The 24,756-nt window shown below is 40.9% G+C and overlaps 1 protein-coding gene across 2 annotated transcripts in view; it reads left to right on the forward strand.

Moving 5' to 3' along the window:
- The first annotated feature begins 2,058 nt into the window (after positions 1-2,058).
- The window catches only part of ano1b (anoctamin 1, calcium activated chloride channel b), a 137,138-nt gene continuing 114,440 nt past the window's right edge, over positions 2,059-24,756 (forward strand). The window contains exons 1-2 of one of the 2 annotated variants that reach the window (XM_033635304.2): positions 2,059-2,559; positions 16,057-16,464. In XM_033635304.2, the coding sequence (XP_033491195.1) occupies positions 2,455-2,559; positions 16,057-16,464 (513 nt within the window). In that variant the 5' untranslated portion in view covers positions 2,059-2,454. The remainder of the gene's footprint in view (positions 2,560-16,056; positions 16,465-24,756) is intronic. The other variant, XM_033635305.2, reaches the window with a different exon arrangement.

The following is a 24,756-nucleotide window of genomic DNA, read 5'->3' on the forward strand; positions in this document are numbered from 1 at the left end:
TCAGTTTAATGATTTTTCTTTTTTTTTTTGTAAAACTTGTACTCAATGTTTTCATGTTCATATGACATAGAATTAAATGCTCCAACAACAAAAAAGTTACATTAAACTGACATAAGTTTCCTGTCAGACAAGGGTCATGTGACACATTTATTTTGTGTCAAGTGTACTCAAAAGCTTTATGTTTGGCTCTAGATAGAGACATCCTCGTTTCCATGTTGGCCACCATAGTTCTCCTACATGCTTGACACATTTCAGTTCCTTGCAATGTTTCAACCTCACCACTAGGTGCCACTAAATCCTACACCTATAAAAAGAGAATCCTAACAGCGGAATTCCACTAGATGTGTGTCTGTTGCGGAACGGCTGCGGTAGTTATCCGCTGTGTTTGCTGTGCGGAGCGGTGCAGCTCCACTGGACAGCGGGAGTCACGAGGACCCACAAGATCTCGCGAATTCACACATAATCATGCGATATAACAAGATGTAGTTTCTACAAGCAGAACCACAAAACCAGAGGAGTAGTAGGAAGACATCTTGGTGCACCTCCATGATTAACATCTCCTCGTCCATGGTGTCAACGGGGTGAAATGACGTCTGAAAACCTCTGACCTGTTGACTTCAGGCCTGCCTCTGCCCATTATGTAGTTTTCAAGGTGTAGTGCAGGGAAATATGATCCGCCATCAACACTGTGTAATTTATTTTAAAAATTAACCATATGTTTTATTTTGTTTCTGTGCACAACTTCCTGGTCTGCTCTGTGCTGAATTGCTGCGTTGTGCTCCGGCGTCTGGCAAAAATAGAAGTCCTGCGTATCTGTTGCGGAGGGCTCCGGAGCTCCTGTGACGGAGCCGGAACGCAGCACAGTCACAGCCGGTGGAAACACACACATTGACTACAATTGAAAGTTATTGGCTCCGCTGCCGTTCTGGAGCGCAGACACCACCCACACGCATCTGGTGAAATTTGGGGGTAAAAGCAGACTGCAGCAGTGTTGTTGTAGTGGTGGAAGAAGAGAAGTTGCAGTGGGCTTAGTTTTAGAACATTACATTCAGCTAGGATTTTATCTACTGCCATGAAAAATAAAGAAAACATTCTAGCAGTGCTAGAACTCAACCTGGGCCTTGTTCTTGAGTCCAGTGCTGGTACCACACCTCAAATCCCACAGGACTCAAAGGATTCTCAGCCAACGCTCCAGTGCCAGACACCACAGAACACCCCCATAGGTCCTGTGTCCATGACTCAAAGAGTCAGAGCCAAGTCTGATCCAAGGAGGCCGCACCATGGATCAGGGTTAACTCTGGGGTACTGGAATGTCCCATGATTCCTCGATCAGATTGGGATCTAGGGAATTTGGAGCCTTGAGCTCGTTGTCACGTTCCTCATTCTCACTCCTGAGCAGTTTTTGAGTGTTGAGTTGTTGAGTTTTTGAATGTTTAATGGTGCATTGTCCTGCTCCCGCTTGGTCTGCAATGCTGTGTTGGTGGATGGAGTCAAGTGGCATCCACATGAATGCCAGAACCCAAGGCTTCCCACCAGAACATTGGACTGTAACGAGATGATCAACTGTAATCACTTCACCTGTCAGAGTGTGAAGATAGTGGAGTTGAGAAAAGAGCTGTGTGTCACTGGTCTGGTGAACACTGGGGCACAGTAATTGGTAGTGGTCCAGTGGAAATAGCCTTGCCTTGTCTCTTTGTCTGTCACACTGTGATGTGTTCTACAGGTTGTCGACTACAGTAGAGGGTACAGTCCTCATCTGTGTTTTCTACTACTGCCACTGCTGCTGTCTGTCACTGAGGGTCATCAGAGCTGAGCATTAATTAATTCAGTCTGCAGCCTGATATCATGTAGCGCGCGCGCACACACACACACACACACACACACACACACACACACAAGCCTGCATTGACTTATGAGGGTGTTGTTTGGGAATGTTTTCAGTATGTGAGCCATGTTGTTGTTTCTCTCACATGTAATTCATCACATTTGCAGTGATTAGTCGCCACTGGCAGACAGAGAACCAGAGAGACGTCGGGTGTACATTGGGGTGGCTGATCTTGTGGTGATTACAGTTGAGTAGTGACTGATAGAGTGAGGGAGGGCACCTTGTGTTCATCAGAGTTTTATCGTTGTCTAAGTTTAGATCTTGGCTCACAGACGGCTTCTCAAGTAACAAGGCTGCAGGCTCACTCCAGCCACTCCACACTGAGACAGAAACAGAGCTCCACACAGAGCTTTAAAGGGAAATGAGCAAAGCAACAGAATAGTGGTAAGTCACAAGAAAATAAGAGGAGAGGTAGGAGAGGGGCCGTGAACACCAGATGCTATCACATAACATTTCAAACAGGAGACACAGACGGAGACAGACGAAAAGCACAAACCGGACCATTCTCTTCAGAAACATCTCTTGGCCACATCAGTTTAACTCTGCTGTCTACCTGCTGGGACTGGACAATGACAGAGGACGCAGAAGTGGGAGTCGAACTCTCCCAGACCTCTGGGTCTGAGCAACAGGGTCCACATTTCCTACAAGATGTCATCTTCCATGGCAAGTTTAAGGTGAGTGTCTCCACAAGACAAACAGAGCAGGCTAACAGTGATAGAGTAGAAAGAGGGATAAGACAGAGCCACTGAATGGATTTTTACTCTTCAGTTATTAAAGCCTTGACCAATAAACCTTGTAATTGGCCTATGATTGAACTTTTTCTTATATAGCATACAAGATCTGACAGAGTTGACAAAAAGTTTTATATTTATTAATTTTACAGCAGTCACAGTGAGTAGCTATTTCGTCGTCTATTTTATTGTTGCTAAGAATTCTCTTAATGCTAATCAAAATGCTAATTTTTAATCCATAATTCTTATTTAGTTTTGACCTGTCATGATTGAGACACACCTGATAGCAATATTATTAAATGAATTTATATAAAACAACAACAACAACAACAACAAACACACACACAAACAAACAAACAAACAAACAGAGAACTTACCAGTACCTGAGCAGCATTCACACCATTTTGGAAACCAGGAAGTGAGACAGAAGTCCTTGTGATACAGGGAGCCCCAGGAATGAGTCCCAAAACTCGGATATAAGAGAGCATTTAAGCACTCCCAGTTCACTTGTTTCAAAGTCAGTGGGTTTTTTGTTTGATGTCTGAAATAAGGTCTGTATTTAACAGAAGCTTAATAAACTTTTACGCTTTGTTCTATGATATGAAATACATCAGTAAATATGAAGCTTTCATGTTTCTTAAAAAGGCAGTTGCTAACAAGTGGCTAAATGAGACTACAAACATCATCCAACATGGCTTTACAGCTGCGGTAGAGATGTTAAATCATGCAACTATAGTGTAGATCGTTTATAGCCTATAGCTTTTTTCCTGTTGGCAATTGCATTTATGCTTCAATAATCCTAAAAGTGATGTTCACATATTCAGGTTATCTTTCTGAACAAAATGTGTAAGTATCATAAATGTTTAGTTGCCACAGAGCTTATTTACTGCAGTGATCCAAAATCCAATAGAAAATTGGATAGGCTTTTTGAGGAGGGAACCAATGTGACGCTAACTTCCGCCCTGGCCTACAGAAAAACCTAACCCCTTGTTATCTTGCAGAAACCTGTTTTTGCAGAAATCTGACAGAATTGACAAAAATCTGGGATTCATGTTTCAAGGGCCTCCATTTTCATAAAAAAATATATTTTAAAACAAAGATGATTATAGGAGTACATTTTTACACCAATGTTATCAGGACGTACTGTTAGTTTTAGAGTTTGGAGGCTTTTAACATATTATTTTAATTGTTTGAAGTTGTGAAGCTTAAAATTAAAAAAAATGAAAGCAGATCAAAATATTTTAGAAATCATATTTATTGTCATTTAAAAAATAATGTTTCATTATGTTGATGAGTTATAATTTTAAGTTTTTTTTTTTTTTTTTGTTTTTGTTGTTCTTTTGTAGGACATGATTTGTCCTAATTCTCAAGAATGGGTGTATTAGTTAAAAAAAAAAAATCCCACCTTCCAACATATGTTGATTACTTTAAACTAAGAGTTAACAAAATTGTTGCATTTTACAATAGAACATAAAGTACACCAAGTTTTCAATTTCTTAAACCTCATTGACCTCAGTCAAAATAAACTCATGATCAGGCCTAAGTGGAATCTGCAGATTTTTAAATTGTTTTCAGCAGTTATTCAAATTGAAAATCTGCGGAACCCGCAAAATGTTTTTATTAGGGGCCGGGCAGCCTAAGCTGCCAGAACCCTATTGTTTTGCTGCATGTTCTTCTTCTTCTTCTTCTTCTTCCGAGGAAATCCTACTTCCCATGCACGAAAAATCACCAAACTTTGCACAAAGGTCCAGTCCCATGCCAGATTGCCTCAGCTGTAAACTCAAGCTAATAGTCCTGATGGTGGCGCTACAGCAAGCCTCTAAAGTTCAAAATTTTGAAAATTCACAACAAATCAACCATATGTGTTACAGATTTGCAACGTTCACCAAAATGTAGCCCCAATACTGAAGAAACTTTTGTACATTTAAACCTATTGCAAATTATGAAGTCCATCACTCTCTTTTTTTTTCAAAAACTGTAAAACTTATTAAACCTATCTCCTCCCACAATTTTTGCTCAATTGACACCAAACCAAGCTACAGAGCATCTTCAGACTGTACTACACAAACAATCCACACAGATTTTTGATTTATCGAAAATTGAGCCTACAGTGCATCAAAATGTTTGACTGTAAACGGTACTATAAACATATACATGCAAATTCTTGCTAAATACATTTTCAATGTTCATTAAAAAAATGACAAAATTTTGGAGTCATGGTAGATGATGTTTGGAAAATATCAGAATTTTTTCTCAAAAACTGTTTTTTTTTTTTTTTTTACAGCATTTTGAATTTTAAACATCAATTTTTCACTTATGGAGCCAATAAATCATTGTTACAAACAAATTATCGACATCTCCATGCTGTCTAGATGCAATCTGTGTATTTTCGGATTTTTGTCTTTTTTGACAGCTGTTTGAAATCTGCCTTTACACACTAACAGCTGCTGTCTTGCACACAGGTGACTGGCTTAGTCAATTTGTGAAGCTACATCTGTCATTTCTGTTTGCCAATTAGCTCAGTGAGATAGCGGATGGTTCTTGGTGTTGAAGTTTGTGAGTTCAAGCCTCAGCTCGTGCAACATTTCCATTTGAGAAATCTACCCAAACTTTTCATATAGGTCCAGTCCCAAGCCAGATGTCCTCAACTGGAAACACAAGACAATAGTCCTGATGGTGGCGCTACAGCAAGCCTCTAAATTTCAAAACTTTGAAAATTCATAACAAATCAACCATATATGCTATAGCTTTGGAACTTTCACTTTGAAATTTGCTTTTCCATGGCATGGATGGCTACTGTCTGGCACCCTGATGCTTGGCCTAGTCAGTTTGTGAAGCCACACAGGAACTGTCACTTGCCAGTTAGCTCAGTGAGATAGAAGATGGACCTCAGTCTCAGAAGTTGTGAGTTCAAGCCTCAGTTAAGGCAGAATGGACATTCTAATGTGAAAGTCCTACGCACAGGCATCATGCTACGTGGATTAGAGACTACCAAGGTTAAAATAATTGTAATCCAGGCAGTTTCACGGAGAGACAAATACTCTTTATCAACACTTTTCCCTGTTATCCCTTGTCTCTTTTCCCTGTTTATTTGGCTTAGCTATCAGTCAATATGCAGAGTCTATCCAATAGTTACTTTTACATTTTAAAAAATGTTTTCATCTTTGTCACCATGGATAATGTTTAGCTTTAATCTAGATCAGGCCAGTTTGTTCATAATTGCTAGCAGTTAATGTTATTCTTACTTTCTTGTTCTTGATTTTTTCCTTCCTTTGTATATTATGAGTCTGATCACTTCAGCCACCCATCCACGATTTGAAGGGCATGCCATAATTATATGATGTAACTTCTATGTTGTGATATGCTTTGTTTTAGTGTGTGTGTGTTGCTCAGAATTGCCTAATTTTGCCTAAAATTGCCCGGCCCTGACCATTGCTGCGCAGCAGCTATAATTTTTGCTTGCAATGTGATAGACAATATTAATTTGTGAAAACAATTGTTTTTGAACAAAACTGAACCTCATACAATACATCAAAACCTAAAATTACTTCAAGCAGGCTAAACAAACTGCTTAGCAGATTTTAATAGAAACTTTGAATCAGAAATCTGATTTAATCATGAATACTTAAAGAAGAAACGTTTGTCGGAAAAGTCAATCAACAAAATGTGGGGCACATAACCAGTAAAATGGAAGGTTCAATTTTGATCAGGTAGAACAAAAATTAATTTGCCAATCTATTAACAATCTACTAACAGTAAATAAGTAAGTGCTTCTCACTACACCACTAACTTTGATTTTAATGCTAACAGAATACAACACATGATTATCGCATTCATGCACAAGGAGGTGGAGGAGACAACATTTTTTTACAAGCAGCATCTACTATATTCATAAAATCTGCCAAAAATCTATGGAGTTCTGTGGACGCAGATTCCATATGAGCCCACTCATGATGTTTTGCCACATAAATGTACACTCCTAGAAGACATTCGATATTTTTCATTTGATGGAATGGAGCAACCAAAAAAAACCAAACAAACAAACAAAACCCAAACCAAAACACAATAACACAAAACAAAACAAAACAAAACAAAAAAACAAAAACGGAAGCTTCTGCCTTCCTCAGAAGTGTCACTTGGTGATGGTTGTGACGCGTCTTTATCAGCTGATCTGTCAATCAGCTGATATTAGGGAGGCGTGACACTTCTGAGGAAGGTGGAAGTTTCCACCGAAACATGTCAAGGTGTGCAACATCTTAACATGTCTGAGATAAAAGACTAAAGTCTTTGTTAGAAACTAAAGACATAATGAATACCATTGAACCTTAAAGTCTTAGGTTTCCCTGGACAGTGTTGATGCTGTCTCATTCTGAATCACTGCTACCTCAGTCCATAAGGAAAATCAGAGGAAAATTCATTCTGTTTACTGACAACAGAACTCACACCACGCTTAATGCAGCTGATGGATGACTCTTCTCTGGTGGTCTGGGCAGGAGAAAGCTCATAAAAGAAGAGCTGGATTAGAACAGCAAGGAAGGAAGGGACATGGGGCCTCCTTCATGAAATGTACACACAGACTTCATCTTAACTTTTGTCTATGAACAAACTAAGAGTACGTAATGGGTTCCTACAGGGTTACTTATTTCCTAAATATTAGCAAGTTAAAACAGCTTTGGCAGATGGAGTTGACCAGTTCTAATGAAATGGTAGACACTGAAATATAAATTTTGTTTAGGAGCACTTTGAGACTTTTTTTGTCCATGTCTTTACCTCAGAAACAGCAGCTGACAAATGTCTCACAACTAAATTTGTTTGATAGTTGTCCTGGAGCTTGACGAAGTTTCCTTTAAGGGTTAAGAAAAACAGACCTTGCGGTGAGCTTGGTTTGTCAGTTTTTCATCACATTTCCAAAATGGCTTGTTCTCCTGTTACACAAAAAATAGTCCATACCCATTGAGTGCACAGTTGCCCACGTACAGTTTCACATAGTGTGTGTTTGGGATACAGGTCATAGGAAATTGCAGATTAAATAATCAACTGAACCCAGAGCAGAGGCTTTGTGAATTTCATAGTACGACTGCTTTATTGAAAGTACAGTAGTACCATTGCCAATAGTGGGATAGTTAGTGGGCTAAAACTGTACATTAGTAGTTGAGGTGGCACGTTGAAAGGCAGATAGTTAAAGTGTTTATATGTTGTATTGACTTAAAAGTGGGGCTCACTGGTAGAATGACTGACTGACTGACAGAATGACACACTGACAGTTTCCATGATTATGTACAGCATACCATACCATGACTTAGTCATACCAAAAATTAGAAAAACAAAAACATTTGGCCACAGGGGGAGCCACAGCGATCGGTCGCATTTTAGCCATTTTTAATCATTTTTATGTTGTTATAGCGCCACCCAGTTGCCAATTAGAGTTAAATTTCTCCAGTCACCTTGAGACGCCCTGTTCTACATATCTACCAAGTTTAGTATAAATTGATATGTCGGTTAGACCTAGATAGGAAATTAGCTCTCTAGCACCCCCATTTTGTTTGATCGGGTCAATAATGGAGGGGTCCCCTCAGATTATGTGTGGTCATATGCCTACAAAGTTGCGTGGTGATCGGTGAAACCCTTGAGATGTTATACACCTTTATGTGATGAGCCATGCCCTCCGCAATATTCATTGCCTTATAGAAGCTCAGTTTTAGTAAGTTTTCCAACTTTTGCTAAGGGGGAACTTTAGATATTGGTCCCTAGATTATGTTCACAGAGTTTCATGCAGATCGGTCAAACTTCCTAGGAAGAGATCGATTTTAAGTGTTTTTCAAAAATTTAAAAATGGTGGAAAATCTATATAACTGGAAGTTATGGGTTCTTATGGGCAAATGTGTTCCTCATGAGGAGAGGCATCTCTGTACAAAGTTTCATGTCTCTACAACTCACAGGGCATGAGATATGCCCATTCAAAGTTTGCAATTTCAATCGGTTGCTATAGCGCCCCCCTTTGGCCAATTGATGTAATATTGTTTCATTCCCATCCTCCCATGACCCTCTACCACTGTGCCAAATTTCACATGGATTGACCAAGTCAGTGAGGGGAAAAATGTGGAACAGACACACAGACACACCCACAGACAGAGTTTTCGTCATTATATAGTAAGATGGTCTGTGGACTTACTTGACATTAGATGATGGTGCATGGCATTATACAAGTCACTATTTTTGGCACACCGGAATAAACATATCGTTTCAGTTGCTAAATACCCAACTGTGGTGCCTGTACAGTGGAAGGTTCTCCAGTGCTGCAGGTGTGTGCACAGTGTCTCCATGATCCTGGTCTTCCTCTTGTGTCCTGTACCGTGCCGGACAGCTGACAGATTTTTCTTTGGTTGCTAATTTTAAATAACACCGCTATTTTCTCTTCCAAACGTGAAACACAGGCCTGTCACCCAACTGCTTAATTATACACCTACCCAGATACTTGATCTCAATCAGAATTGAATGAAAATATGGCAAGACAGATTTGATGACATTGTTACTGCTTGTGTTTAGATATCTAACATTTAGCTTCCTTTTTTAAATGAAAAAAAAAGTGTTTTGTAGAAAATGTTGTCTTTATTATGTAAGGTGTAAAAAATTAGTTTTAGTACCAGTACTGAAACTTGGGTATTGTATTGGCAATAAAACAATAATTAAAAACAACAACAACAACAATAATCAGGCATATTTAGTGCTATGTTCAAAAGGTTTGAGTGTATGCCTGGCTTGGAATTTACCAAAGCCACTGATGGTACCTGAGGTGCCAGAGCTACTTTCATGGCCATGATGTGAGGATGAGACCATTATTTCAGCGACTCATTATTGCACTTCCATTAACAGACAGATTAAAAAAGAATGGTCAAAATTGAACACCCCAATCACCAGGATAGATGTTGGCATTGTACTTATCTGCAAACCAAGAATAAATTACATTTGCATGTTAGTATGTAGCTGATACATTGAAACTTTATATTTCGACATTGCTGTGATTGCGTTTAGGTACAAAAACTGCTTGGTTAGTGTTAGGAAAAATAATGATTTGCCTTCAAATACCCATTTTGGTGGCAATACCCCAGCTGGAAATGCAATGATGTCTCACTAAATAACAACTGCTTTACGTGACACTATCCCCGGTGGAAACAAAGTGATGGGTTGCTAAAAAAACACCGGTGTTTGAAGACTTAAAAGATGCTGGAAACACAGCTATGTCTCACTAAAAAACAGCATGGAAGTGCCAAAGAAGTCCCAGCTGACATTGAGTGAGAGGCGGGGTACACCCTGGACAGGTCGCCAGACTATTGCAGGGCTGACACATAGAGACAGACAACCAATCACGCCAACATCCCCAACCTGCATGTCTTTGGACTTTGGGTGGAAGCTGGAGTACCTGGAGAAAACCCATGCTGACATGGGGAGAACATGCAAACTCTGCTCAGAAGGGCTCCCTCCTGGGATTGAACCAGGAGCCCTTTTGCTGTGAGACACCACCGTGCCACCCCAAGTCAGAAACAGTGCAGCCTTTTCATACTCACCACCTGTAGCTCCAACGTGAAAATGAGATGAGCTGCAGCATATATGAAATCTTAATAATGACAAAAGCATCCAGGATAATTGAAGAACAATTCAATCAGCTAAATCATTTCTTTAGAGGAAAACCACTCTGTTGGTTTTGCTGAGCACCACAACAGTCCACAGTCTGATTTTTCTTTTCTCTCACAACTAGGGCATTAACAGAAAAGTCGATTTGTCGACGTGTCGACGTCAGTGGCACAAGTCGACCCCCCCCCGGGAGGAGTCGACAAGTCGTGTGTTTTTTCCCCCCTCTCTCTCTCTCTCTCTCTCTCTCTCTCTCTGTGCTTGTGTACGGAATGCAAATGCTGCCTCTGATTGGCTTACGCTGATACTTTATCCTTGAAGTGAACATACTTGGGCGCATAGACCGCGGAACCGGGGGGGCCAGGGGGGCCAGGGGGGCCATGGCCCGGGTAACTTTTGTACTCTGACTTAGAGGGCTGCATTGGGATTGGGTCCCGCGGGTCCCCATTAAACAGTAGAAGATGAAGAAAAAGAAGAAGAAGAAGATGTAGCCCAGTGACAGGATGTCAACACAGGAACTTGGTGCACATGCATGAGCGTTTCTACTCCATATTTATTCATAAATGGACGAATATGCCCTGAACCTGTCTGTCTGTCTGTCTTTCTGTCTGTCTGTGAGCTCCATCTGTCATGAGACAAACATGAAAGAATACGTGCAGTTTATTGTGTTTCACCGGCGACGAGCTGTCATTACGTGCGACTATTTCGCACGTCTGCGCGCTCTTTATAATTCACTGTGTGAACCTATGTTGCATAATAAAGATTTGCCCCCTTGTAATTTTTAACCGCCCCCTCAGTAACTTCATCCTGGCGCTGGGCTTGCCTTAACCTCAATCACTGCGTGATTATATAAAGGTAGAAAAATAAATAAAATACAGAGGAGGAGAATAGAATATGAAACAGCCTTGATTTCATTAAAAACTAAATGAAAACAACGAAATAGGAGCGCTATTCCTGACCAGTGCGTCAAAAGACATGCAGACCAGGGAAACGAAACAAACAACCCCATGAATCTCTTTATTAATAGCCTATAAAATGACGTGTTTTCTCCTGCGGGACGGGAGAAGACATAAAATCAATGCATCTCTGTTATTGTGCGGGCATAAGTTCTCAGAGTTTTGCGGGAGCGGGCGGGAGTTGACATACACATTGCGGTTGCAGGCGGTAATGGTCAGAAATTCAGCGTTCTGGTTACTTTTCAGTAACTGCAGCTGCGCTTGTTTGTTTTGTTGTTGTGTGTGTGTGTGTGTGTGTGTGTGTGTGTGTGTGTGTATGTGCGCGGCTCTGCACATCAGTCTGATATGAGTGCTGACTTGTGATGATAATGAATATGATGTTGATTTAGATTCAAGGCAGCAAGATGAGTTTTGGTTGTGGTTGTGGACTGGATGTACTTTGTTGTTTGCTATAGTTGCATCTATGTGTTTATGTGTAAATAGGCTTGGCCTGTTGTGTGTGAATGTTAGAGTGGGATCAGAGGGGTTAATCTGAGCAAGCATGTGTTTGTGTTCATGCGTGTACTGTAGATGTGACTGTGTGGCGTCGGAATAAAAAAAGTGCTCCACAACGTTATTTAATACATCAGTAATATTGTCTGTTTCAATGCATATGCCCCCCCACCCCCTCCGCGTGACTTGAAATTATGGCCCCCCCCCTTGTTCAGATGCGTTCCGCGGTCCATGCTTGGGCGTACTATAAGCGGAGCAGACTCCACGAGGAATGTCCGCAGTCATTTGGGCTTTCATAGTCGAGCGCACTTCCGCGTTGTAGTTTCCTGTAAAAATGTCCGTGAGCGGAGTCTGTGCGGTCATAAAATCTGAGCTCTGCCTGCACAGGGCTTGCGGACGTCCGCTTTGAGTCCGCGTGGAGATACTTCACTTTCTTCCGCCGTGTCACTGTGATGATGTCATCAAATGACTTGTCGACTCGACTTCGACTTTATTGACAGATAAGTCGACCTGAAAAAAATCAAAGTCGTTAATGCCCTACTCACAACTTACTTTGGGCTGAGTGCAAGAATCACACTGGCTGCAGAGCACATTAACCAGACAACAGCAACATTTCATTTTAGCTGTTATGGAATTAACATTAATTATCTACAGCTGACAGCGGTGTTTGTAATTTTAACTGGCTCTGAGTGCGCCATAAAAATAATAAGCTGCTGTGAGAATGTTATCTGCAATCCTCTTTGAAGGTTCAGTAAGAGATTTGTTAGGGTCAGAGTTTAGGTAATCCAGGTATTTTAAAACCTCAAACTGGATGCAACATGGAACCAACTTTTGGTATCTTGCCCATGGCGAGGAAACTGATCTTCAAGTGTAAAATGGGTGGAGCTCCCCTTTAAATATTGGTGTGTGCTCACTGTGTAGTTTGATCTGTAGACACCTTCCCTCAGATCTGTAGCCAGACGTTATAAGTAGACCAGATAAGGAGAAATACTCTACGCTCAGGTCACGACACAGCTCATAATTCACACACTATTTATGTCTCATATAGAATTTACTAGGAAGTGCCACAGTAGGCACAACAGCTGCCCCCTACTATGACACCCAACTTCCCCCAGGCTCCTGAAATCATCACTTTTATTCACCAGGTCTCTCAGATTCCTGAAATGTGTCAGAAATTCAGAAGTCATACAGGTGCTTTCACACAAGCAGAAACAAGACTGAAACTAAAACTAAATCCAAATGTCTGAAGTTCACTTCACTCACAGACTTGCAAACTTAATGGGCACATCAAGGGTAATGAGCCCCAAATTGCCCGATTGGCTGTGTGTTTAAACAGAGTTTGTGTGAATGTATGTGAAGTGGATGAATGTGACTCTCTAGTAGGAGTGTAAATGACCAGTTTCATCATGATACGATATTTATTTACTAGACTAAGATACAACATTTGACAATATTACAAAGTCTGCCACGACACAACTTTGATATGATGTGATATAGGCACCTGCAATTGATATTAGACGATAATACATGGCCATTAAACACAATCTGTTACAGAAGAAGCTGCCACCCCTTTCTTTTTTACTTTAGGGCAAAAAAATACAACAAATAAAAAGTAAATAATTGTAACTAGTTAGGTGCAGTAAAGTTTACTTTAAACTCACTCCACTAAGACACATAAAACAGCACACGGGATAAATTAACCTTTAGGGCTTTCTGTCAGAGAGACCTTTCTGGAAGAAATCCTTTAATTTTGACCCAAACCATCGTCTTTTTCATTGAACTTCAGGTCTATCTGGCTTAAAACCCTGAAGACAAACTTCTCCAAACAGCCATAAAACATGGATAACAACATCTTTTAACAAAAGTATCAAATTCAGCTCAGTAATAACTGTCAAGGTTCATGGACAATTGTTTTTTTGTGAGTCACCCATTATTAGCTTAGAATGTTTACATTGCATAAATTAACCTAGCGGCCAGTGGACTTTATTCCCTTTACTTATAGCTTAAAAAATTACATGTAACATTATTATTTTCTTACTCACTCATGCTGTTAAGTCACCGTATCTCCTGACAGAACAGCAAATTTGAATTTCAGCCTGCATGCATGTTTTTTTCAACTGAACATTGTTGAAACAGAGCAGCTAATGTTGCTGTAATGAGAAGTTAGCGGAGTGAGATGCCGTCCAGACAGGTGCGTCATGTTTTCTCTCGCAACGTCATTGTTTATATACATCATGTGCTCTGTCTGTTGACCCGTATTTTGTCCATAATCTATTTTAATCATAACCTCCACATTCTCAGGAAGTCTCAGACTGTCAAAATCCACAATTCATCAAGTCCACAAGGGGCCTCAAGTGGACTTTCAGTAGACTTCCAGAGAGCCAGCTTCGGGTGCAGACTTCACTCAATAAAATCACCCATAAACCATAGCAATATGGAAATTACATTGTGACAAAATAATAAAAGAATAATAATAAAATAGAATATATAGGCCTTCCACAACTAAATTTATTTATGTGGTGAGATTTGGTGATGCTCATATAGACCACGCTGAATAATTTGAATTTGCTTATTAATCTGCATAGACAGATCAAAGTTTGGTTTTCATCCACCTACAGTATGAGGATCGTCAGTCAGGCTTCAAATAGACAAAGTTGGCAAATAGCTAGTGAGAAAAGGGGAGCCTTTAGAAGACTTTACTTAGGGGTTTCTGGGAAACAAGTTGGAAAGTGAATATGGATATGGAATATATCCATACAGTGGCCACATGACTCCAAAGGAATGCCAGTGTTGCTCTGTGTCTGCTGGATGTCTAAATAGACAACTGTTTGCTGACAGATTTGCTATGTTATAAACTCAAAAGTTCATAATAGTTGATAAAAGGTATTGTGTCCACAGCTTGTTTCCGCTGCCCAGAAGAGGCTATAAATCATTTAATCACCACTTCACCATCTTAAAGGTAGGGTCTGGAGGATTTTCCAGTTGCTGTTTGTAAACACACATTCAAATTTGGCCCCTCCTATCAGGCTCAACTCTCCCGGTTGTACGGAGCCCAGAGGTTCGGAAGAAGGCTTCACAGAAGAGGTTCAGGCAAGGCTCGCGCTGGTGCACGCTCGGACACGCTTGGGCACGGCACCTGCGCTCTCTCATTGGCTGGGGAAATCTCCACCCAGAAGCGGTCCGAGCTCACAAAAACATCAAAATACAGTTAAAGGGCAGGAGCTCTGCAGAGTCACCACCACACATGAGTAGAAGCCCATAGGTGATGATTAAGCAGGATTTCATTTGTATATGTCTATATTTTGTTTTGTCTGAAAATCCTCCAGATCCTACCTTTAACCAAAACATAGTTGCCATGTGTAGATATTGTTTAAAGTGGGAATTTATTGGCATTGTAATTAAGAAGCTTACAAATTTGTCCAAGATCAACACTGATGTGTTATGACAGGATTGTAATTATGTCAAAGAAAACAGCATGGCCTTTTTTCAATGACTAAAATGAGACTGCAGTGTGGGCCATGGCATAGGCATTATAGGTGAATTCTAAGGCACCGTCATCCATGTGCGGTGTCAGTTTATAACGGCACTAGAGGCATCAGTTTGAAACGCTGCTAGTAACAACGTTTTGCAGCTGTATATTATGCTGCCAGGTGGTGTCAGTTTGAAGCGCCGCTGGATGGGTCCAGCAGACCCTGGACTTTCACTTGAGAGCCTTCTGCTTGCTTGTGAATGTTGAGCCAAACCTTACATAAGGAAATATATTTAGCTAAATATGAGGGGTTTTTACCAATGTAAGTTTATTTTGAAAAATACTGTAAGTATCTAACAAGCACAAACTGTACATGTCCTGTGAAAATGGAAGTGTATTTTGAAAAGACGCAATGCAATTGACAGTGGTAAATCACATTGCGTCTCTGAACATCAACAACACAGGAGGATACCTAGCGCATCATATTTAGATGTGAAAGTCCACTGGCTAAGTAGCAATATTTGACAATTTGGGATGAGAATGTGTTGGTTAAAAGCTATGAACTAACTCATTAAGCCGCCTAATATAGTGAATGAAAACATCCCTGGTTTGAGAGCTGGACACCATTGTTGGATGTTATTCCCCATCTCTCTACTGTCAGCTTTACTAAAGTCAAAATAATACAAAAATATACAAAATATAATATAAATATAATAATATAAATAGAATGAGAGAGATGTTACTCTGATAATAACATGTATTGTAAATCATTTTGTCATGACAATTGCTTTTGCCATACTTTTGCCTTACTTTGTTAGAACACGTTTTAATATTTTGACAAACAAACACGAATGCCTCTTTCTTCCCTCTCTGTCTTCATGTGCATGCCGTCAGCTTCTGAAGGCTCTAACCCCAGAGGAAAACACCCACTGCCAGCACGGACTCTACTTCCAGGATGGTCAGCGGCGTGTCGACTACGTCCTCACCTACCCTGTAAAGAAGCCGTCCAGTGGCCGCTCCAGCCGACAGTCAACGCACTTGCTCACTGAAAATGCTGTCGCCCGCAGCCTACGCCGTGCTCCCCACAGCCGTGATCCCCATAGCCGTGATGAAAATCTCCGACATCACCAAACACAAAAGGCGAGAGACTCATCATCCCTGCCGTCGTCACCGGTGGCCGATGTGGAGCTGGGCTGTACCGGAGAGACCCTCAATGGTCAAGAGGATCACAAAATGTTCAGGAGGGAGGAGTTTGAGGGAAAACTAAGAGACATGGGGCTGGAGCTGGAGAAAGATGAGGATGTGAGTTTACACATTTTTCCATTATTTATTCCAGACACTCTCAACTCAGTAGAAAATGTATTTCTGGTAGTCTCTGTAATGTACCTTACAAACATGTTTCTGTTTAAAGGTCCAGTGTGTAGGAAATTAAGTCTGACAAGTATGTTTGCTGTAGTTTATAATCACCGTAAAATATGAATCATGTTTTTTTCTAGCTTAGAATGAGCCATTTATATCTACATGGGGAGTGAGTTCTTGTCTATGGCATGGATGTATAAAGACACTTTGATACAGAGTTGGAGGTGGGGCCCTGTTCATTCCTATGAAAGATTGTCAGTGGTACCAGGCCCCCAGGAACACTGTTTAGCCTTGCTTCCAATTTCCCCAGTGCCGACTCACTGTATTGTAGCAACAAAAATACCCTGCAGCCCAAAAAGCATTTTCCCCATAGACCACTATTATGAGGGCATCTATAAAAATGCTGGCAGAATGCCTCCAACTGCAAACAAGGTCAATATGAATTTTTCTATTTTGAATTTTTGGTCCATGGAGATTTTATATTTTAAAACATTCCTCAAGCCGTGAAAAGCAATTTAAAAATCCATGATGTCATCACAATGCAAAGTCTGTGAGCTGAGTGGAAACCTGATGGTGGGGAAAGCGAGAGAATCACTACTGCACATATTCAGTAGGATGCATACAGTGGAATACCACTGGAATGAATAGGCGCAATCTGGTGTCTGGTATCTAGTTATTATTATACATTTATGAGAGGCATATGAAGCCAAAAAAAAACTCAACTGTTGCGTATAACATTACCTGGATGATCAGCACTGCTTCTGCATGGACCCATAGAACGGGCGCACTGGAGACTTCCACTGGCCAAGCCGGTTACTTGTTTAACCATCATCCATCCATTTTCATCCATTTATCCAGGGCCTGGTCATGGGGGCAGCAGGCCAGGCAAAGCACCCCAGATGTCCCTGCCACCAGCAATGCTTGTGGCGTTGTTGTGACCCCAAGGTGTTCCCAGGCCAGATGTGCTATGTAATCCCTCCAGTATGTTCTAGGTCTGCCCCTGGGCCTCCTACCAGTGGGACATGCCTGGAACACCTCTCACAGGAGGCGCCCAAGAGGCATTCTGATCAGATGCCCGAATTACCTCAATTGACCTCTTTCGACGCAAAGTAGCACCGGCTCTACTCCAAGCTCCCTCCGGATGTTCAGGTTCCTCACCCTATCTCTAAGACTGAGCCTAGCCTCCCTATGGAGGAAACTCAATATGGCTGCTTGTATCTGAGATCTCATTCTTTCGGTCATTACCCAGAGCTCATGACCATAGGTGAGGGTTGGGATGTAGATGGACCAGTAATTCAAAAGCTTCGCCTTCTGGCTCAGGTCCCTTTTCACCACAATGGTTCCGCGCAGTGCCCAAATCAATGCAGACGCCACATCAAACCGTTAATCCATCTCACATTGTATTCTACCCTAATTCATGAGCAAGACCTCAAGAAACTTGAACTCCATCTCTTGAGGCAGTAATTTTCTTCCAACCCAGAGGGAGCAATCCAGTGTTTTCTGGCAGAGATCCATTACCTTAGATTTGGAGGTGCTGACTCTCATCCCGACCGCTTTACTGCCCCAGTGCCTGCTGGAGGTCACGGTGTGATAAAGCCAACAGAACGACATCATCTGCAAAAAGCAGAGGTGCAATTCTGAGGTCTCCAAACCAGTACTTCCAGTTTAGTGGTCCACTAACTTGAATATGAATGAAACGAATTAATTTTGCAGCTTCTTTAGACTTTCCAAATATTATCAGACCAAATGCATCCTGATAGTGAATCAAGTCAGTTTGTGGGTTTGTGATGCCCCCAAAAATTGTCCACTGATTTACAGATGTCTCTTTCACAATGTAAGTTAATTGGAAAAAATCTTTGGGGCCGCAAGGCATCACGTGACAGACTTGGAAGTTGTAATTCCACTGTTTGGCCTTTATGAAAATTGTCTTCAAAGCCCAGTGCATTTTCCGGTAGCCTGGTCTATGGAGATGGCCATGTTACACCACCCTGTTTCTACAGCAGCCAAGAACAGACAAACCAAACACTGGCTCTAGATAGGGCCATTTGTGTCTCCACTGTAGTTCACCCCTCAGTTTTTTTTGCCCTCAGCTTGTTGCAATCTGCAGTCCTCACCACTAGAACCCACTAAATCCCCCTAAATCTTACAAACAACTCATTTAAATGACATTCTATTTGCAAATATAACACAGCTATCAGAATTCAACCTACCAATGTATCGAACACTGTTGCACTGGTCTCTGGGGGTTGAACTGTAAGAGTCTCTTGAAGCCAAGTTGGGTGTTGACATCATAGACTTTAATAATACCTAGATACCAAATGGCAAAACGGGTGAATTATATAAAAATTCCCCCCTGTACAGTTGTCATGAATGTTGAAATGAGCTGCATTTTTTTTTACTTTTAATGTAAACATATCTATGTCTGCTGTAATGTTAGACATTTTAACATGCGAAAATTAGGCCTATCCTGACCCGAAAAGATGCAGAAAAATTGGTCCACGCTTTTGTTACCTCAAGGCTGGATTACTGTAACTCTCTATTATCAGGTAGCTCTAGTAAGTCCTTAAAAACTCTCCAGCTAATTCAGAATGCAGCAGCACGTGTACTAACAGGAACTAAGAAACGAGATCATATTTCTCCTGTTTTAGCTTCTCTGCACTGGCTCCCTGTAAAATCCAGAATTGAATTTAAAATCCTACTGTTAACTTATAAAGCTCTAAATGGTCAGGCTCCGTCATATCTTAGTGAGCTCATAGTGCCATATTATCCCACCAGAACACTGCGCTCTGAGAACGCAGGGTTACTCATGGTCCCTAAAGTCTCCAAAATTAGATCAGGAGCCAGAGCCTTCAGCTATCAGGCTCCTCTCCTGTGGAATCATCTTCCTGTTACGGTCCGGGAGGCAGACACCGTCTCCACATTTAAGACTAGACTTAAGACTTTCCTCTTTGATAAAGCTTATAGTTAGGGCTGGCTCAGGCTTGCCCTGTACCAGCCCCTAGTTAGGCTGACTTAGGCCTAGTCTGCCGGAGGACCCCCTATAATACACCGGGCTCCCTCTCTCTCTCTCTCTCTCTCTCTCGTATTCTATTACTGCATCTTGCTAACTCGGCCATTCTGGATGTCACTAACTCGGCTTCTTCTCCGGAGCCTTTGTGCTCCACTGTCTCTAAGATTAACTCATATCGCAGCGGTGCCTGGACAGCGTGACGTGTGTGGTTGTGCTGCTGCCGTGGTCCTGCCAGATGCCTCCTGCTGCTGCTGCCATCATTAGTCATTAGTCATACTTCTACTGTTATTATACACATATGACTATTGTCACACAAGTATACTGTCAGATATTAATATATACTTTCAACATATTGTACCACAGTAGCCAGAACTATAACTATAATATTATTACTTTCATTAATGTTGTTGTAAGCTACTGTCATTACCTGCATCTCTCTCTCTTTCTCTCTCTCTCTCTCTCTCTCTCTCTCTCTTTCTCTCTCTCTCTGTCTCATTGTGTCATATGGATTACTGTTAATTTATTATGCTGATCTGTTCTGTACGACATCTATTGCACGTCTGTCCGTCCTGGAAGAGGGATCCCTCCTCAGTTGCTCTTCCTGAGGTTTCTACCGTTTTTTTCCCCGTTAAAGGGTTTTTTTGGGGAGTTTTTCCTTATCCGCTGTGAGGGTCTTAAGGACAGAGGGATGTCATATGCTGTAAAGCCCTGTGAGGCAAATTGTGATTTGTGATATTGGGCTTTATAAATAAAATTGAATTGAATTGAACATGGGAGTCTATGGGGATTGACTGATTACTTGTGACCACCCCCAGTTGTGATGTTGTATAGTGCCAGTGAAATGAAAGCATGTTGTCACCACTGGTTGCCAGTTTTAATGAAATTAGGCAGGCAGCAGAGTTCTGTGCATAATGAAGTTTATTGAGGACAGTGTTTGTGGTGCTATAGAGGATGCTGTTGCAGTTGCAATTCTTTTTTCTGCTTCCATATTTTAATGTCCGTAATGGCTGGTGGTGAGGGTGGAGTGAGTGGCAGCAGTGATGGTCTTGGAAGAGAGGTAGAGTTGTGTATCATCCGTGTAACAATAAAATTGGAGGCCGTGGAGACAGAGGATCTGTCCATGGAGTAGCATGTAAAGGATGAAGAGATGGGGACCAAGCAAAGAACCCTGGGGGATACCATGGGTGACAGTAACTATGGATTAATAACAGTTGTTGATTGAGATGAATTGATCCGGGGCCCTTTAAATGAACATAGTACTGACAAAAAGGAAGACATTGCTTAAAAACTTTGAATTGAATGATATTGAAGTTCATTTGAAGTAAAGTACAACCAGTGTTTGCACCCTGATATGTCAGGACAATTTGGGTCCCGCCCAGACTTTCTGTGTTTGGAAATTTTTTGGAAGCTTGTCTCATCCTCTCTCCTCTCCTCCCCTCTCTTTGCCTCCTCTCATCTTTCTCCTCATCTGTCTCTCCCTGAGGTCATCTCTCCTTTTCCAACCATATCACCAATCCATCTCTCCTCTCTGTCTGTCAGGGTAAACAAACACTTTCTATGAATTACTGGTAATTTAGTTAGAGTAGTAGTACATTTAGAATAACACATGTTTTGGCACACCAACAACAACAACAACAACAACAACAACTGTGTATGAATTAAGGAAGTAGATCAGATGATCATGGAATGACATTACCAGAGGAAACACTTTTACCTACCTACTTGTTAAGTAGTTTTTAGTTTTAAGCCTTTTTTTGAGAGTGGTTGTAGCCTTGGCTTTGTTTATATTTAACTACAGGAAATTAGCAGACATCCACTTTTTAATGTCTTCCACAATTTAGGAGGCAGCCAATTTTTGTCAAACTATTTGCAGAGTTGCAGCTTAGATATATTTGTGTATCAGCCGTGTAAAAGTGTAAACTGATATTTTGCCTATGTATAAGATGTCCTGATGCCAGCTTATAAATAGAAAATAAGACTCTCTACAGCAGTGACTTGAAATGGCTGACCTGAAGTTGCAAGTACATCATAGAAGGGCTTGATTTCTATTTTCCTGAAACTAGCTCAGGGGCAAATACAACCTCCCATCCCAAATACATGTATATAACCAACCCATTGTTGATATTTTGATGACCCCTGGTGGTAATGCAAACTAGGCTATGCCTGATGAATACAGGAAGGTGGAGACGTCCAATCATGTAAGCTCCTCTCATCCCCTTTAAACCAGGACATGGTCAGTCTGATATGAGTATTTATCCTTTTCAGGCTCCGCTAGGAATGCTGCTTAGATTTGCAGACAGTTTTTCCCAGTGGCCACTCATGGTATTGCAGAAACAAACCCTATAGCCTGGAATGCATTTTCTCCATAGGCCACCTTTATGAGAGAGATGGTTGTAAAACAGGACACCTCCAACTGCAAACTATTATGAATTTGTGCAAACCATGGGTGTATTAAAGAAGTATTGCAATGTTGGAATGGCCTTTTAATAAAACTAAGATGTCTATGCAGTAAAAACATGCAAATACTTTTGAAATTGGTGCTACAGAACCAGAGAAAACAGCGAAAAGGGACACTTTTGCTCAAGAAAGAGAGAACCTACATCTTCCAGAATGCAGTACACCTCACCAGACCAATGGTGGGTGACGTAAGGCAAATGTCCATTTGTAACAATGGCAGCTGGATGGCAAGAAACAATTTTGATCTCTTACTGTTAAACAGTAAGCTTAAACATGTTTCTTCAAACATTTGAGGCGAGAAAAAGGCAACTCAGTGACAGAATCTTGGTTTATATTTGACCAGTGCTGCTTAGTTTTACCGTTTGAGTTTTTTCAGTCTCTGTTTTCACTGTGCAGGAAACAGTATAGCACCCACGTCCTCTTTGTTGATGCAGAATAGCTACCACTCCACAAGGTGGAGGCAAGGTGCTGGAAATATCAGTAAGTCCAGATTGGTAGAAAAAGATTTCCGCACACTTACATCTATGCAGTGTTTCACTTTATTGTTGAGTTTTCGGTCTATTTGACCTTTATCAGAGCACACATGAGGCAACAATGGACAGGCTGGTAAAAGTAACCAATCTCAGTCTAATCACTGGCTGTATGCAGTACACCTGTGTTGTAGCCCTGGTGATAGGAACTCCACCCTCTGGGAGTTGTAGTATTTTCAATACTGGATGCCAAACTGAAAGGCATACAATTGAACGCCATATTTGTCTTGTCATACAGTACCACAATATAAAACAAGGGTGGAACACAGTGAAAACAGAAAAAACATTTAAAATCATGAAGCACCTTATAACAATATCAAATTACTCTTTCATCACATAGTGAATGAGGCTCTGAAAGGAATCAGGCTAGAGCCATCATTAATCAGAGATCCCCAGATCTATATAATATGATCTTGAAACACAAATAGAACATAAGGTCAGGAAAGGGTATCAAGTGAGAACTATCATAAATCATGTGTTTATTAGCTTGTTAGTGTTGATGTTAGCATTCATTAGCAAAGTGAATAGACTTGTAGCCACAGTAAAGCTTACGCCATAGGCTTTGTAGGTCATCGTTTTTGACCTGGAAACCCTGAAGATTTATTGGACAGTGCTAGAAGCCAACTTAACAAGCCCATACTCGGACTTTTATTGGACTGTACGCTGGGTCAGTATGCAGTTGCCGGCTTGTGTGTGTGAGCGTGCTTGATATGAGGGGCCCACTGAGTTTGGTATAAACTTGAAATTGAGGTAAATTTGAGTTAAAGGTAACCAGAATTTCAGTGTTTTTGTGTTGTTGCCAATTTAAAGGAGCAATTGCTGTAATTTTTCAAGGGGTGTAAGGAGAAAAGTGAACTTTCAAAGAAAGTAAATATTATTTATAGTGTTATAGTGTTGATTTTGCACATTTAAAAAGTAAATAAGAGAAATTCATTATCTCTTTATTCCAGTGTGAAGTCTGGTTATTCTTCTGTCAAAGGTGTGTTTGTATAAACGGTAAATTATTGGTATATTCTTGTTAAAAAAAGTATTTCATTTCATTGAAGTGTGTTAATTGCCTTAAATTGATTACAGTTTGGTAAAAAAAGGGTTAATACATTTAAAAAAAGTGGTATTATATTTCATTGAAGCTGCAGTATGTCGTGACTCAAGACAAAATTAAAGGTACATATTAAAAGTGAGAGAAGATAAAATTACCTTTAAAAAACCTTATTACACAGGAAGTTAACTGTATTAATGAACTCAGGGCCCCACCTGAGTGAAAAGTGAGAGAAGATAAAATTACCTTTAAAAAAACCTTATACATGAAGTTAACTGTATTAACAAACTCAGAGCCCCACCTGATTAACATAGGGATAGGTGAGCTACATACAGATGTCTCTTTTGCCATGTTAGTCAATGGGAAAAAGTTTTGTTGGGCTCCAGGGTGTCACATGACAAACCTCAGAATTTGCAGTACCACTTTTTGGCGATTACGAAAATTGGCCTCAAAGCCCGGCACACTTCCTGGGGGCCTGGTGGGAACTTGTGGGTGGAGCCAGCGACAGAAACACTACTGCGCATTTTCAGTGAGCCATATACTGTGAAGGTAAACCTGGAAGCTGGAAACGTTTTTTGGTGTATTTGCCAGCAGAGCAACTCCATTGGAGTGAATAGCTACCTTGTTGGTATCCACTATCTAGTTATTGTTTTAAATCTATGATCCTTTTGCTACGGTTTACGGGTTAAATGATATATTTCTTTGAAATGCTGTGCAATGGTGTGCCACTGGCTTTAAGGGATGTTTGCTCTTGTTTGGTTGATGTGTTAGAGGTGTTACCCAATCATGGATATAGCAGCAATGTGTATTAACCCCGCCATATTAAAATGGCAGTGCCATTGCGTACCACAACAGGGTGTTAAAGCCAGTGTGTAGGAATTTCTCACATCTAACACTGAAATCATATATTGCATTCTGTTTCAAACACGTATTGCAACGATGGTAGCCGCTGTGTACCAAAAAGCTGGCTGATAGCATTGATGAAACCATGTCATCTGATACTTCATGGAGTATTCATTCAGGCTCCTACACAGACACGCAACGCGAGTTGACAAACCCCCTCCTCACCATGCTGGCTGTGTTTACAACATAGAACTGTTGGGGCGGGTGTAAATCGAAACAAACCAATCACGTCTTGTCCTTTGACAACTGACAAGTGGCTCAACCTCACACACCTCATCTCTCTCCTCATATCACTG

The sequence above is a fragment of the Epinephelus lanceolatus genome, chromosome 5, assembly GCF_041903045.1.
Source record: "Epinephelus lanceolatus isolate andai-2023 chromosome 5, ASM4190304v1, whole genome shotgun sequence".
Lineage (NCBI taxonomy): Eukaryota > Metazoa > Chordata > Actinopteri > Perciformes > Serranidae > Epinephelus > Epinephelus lanceolatus.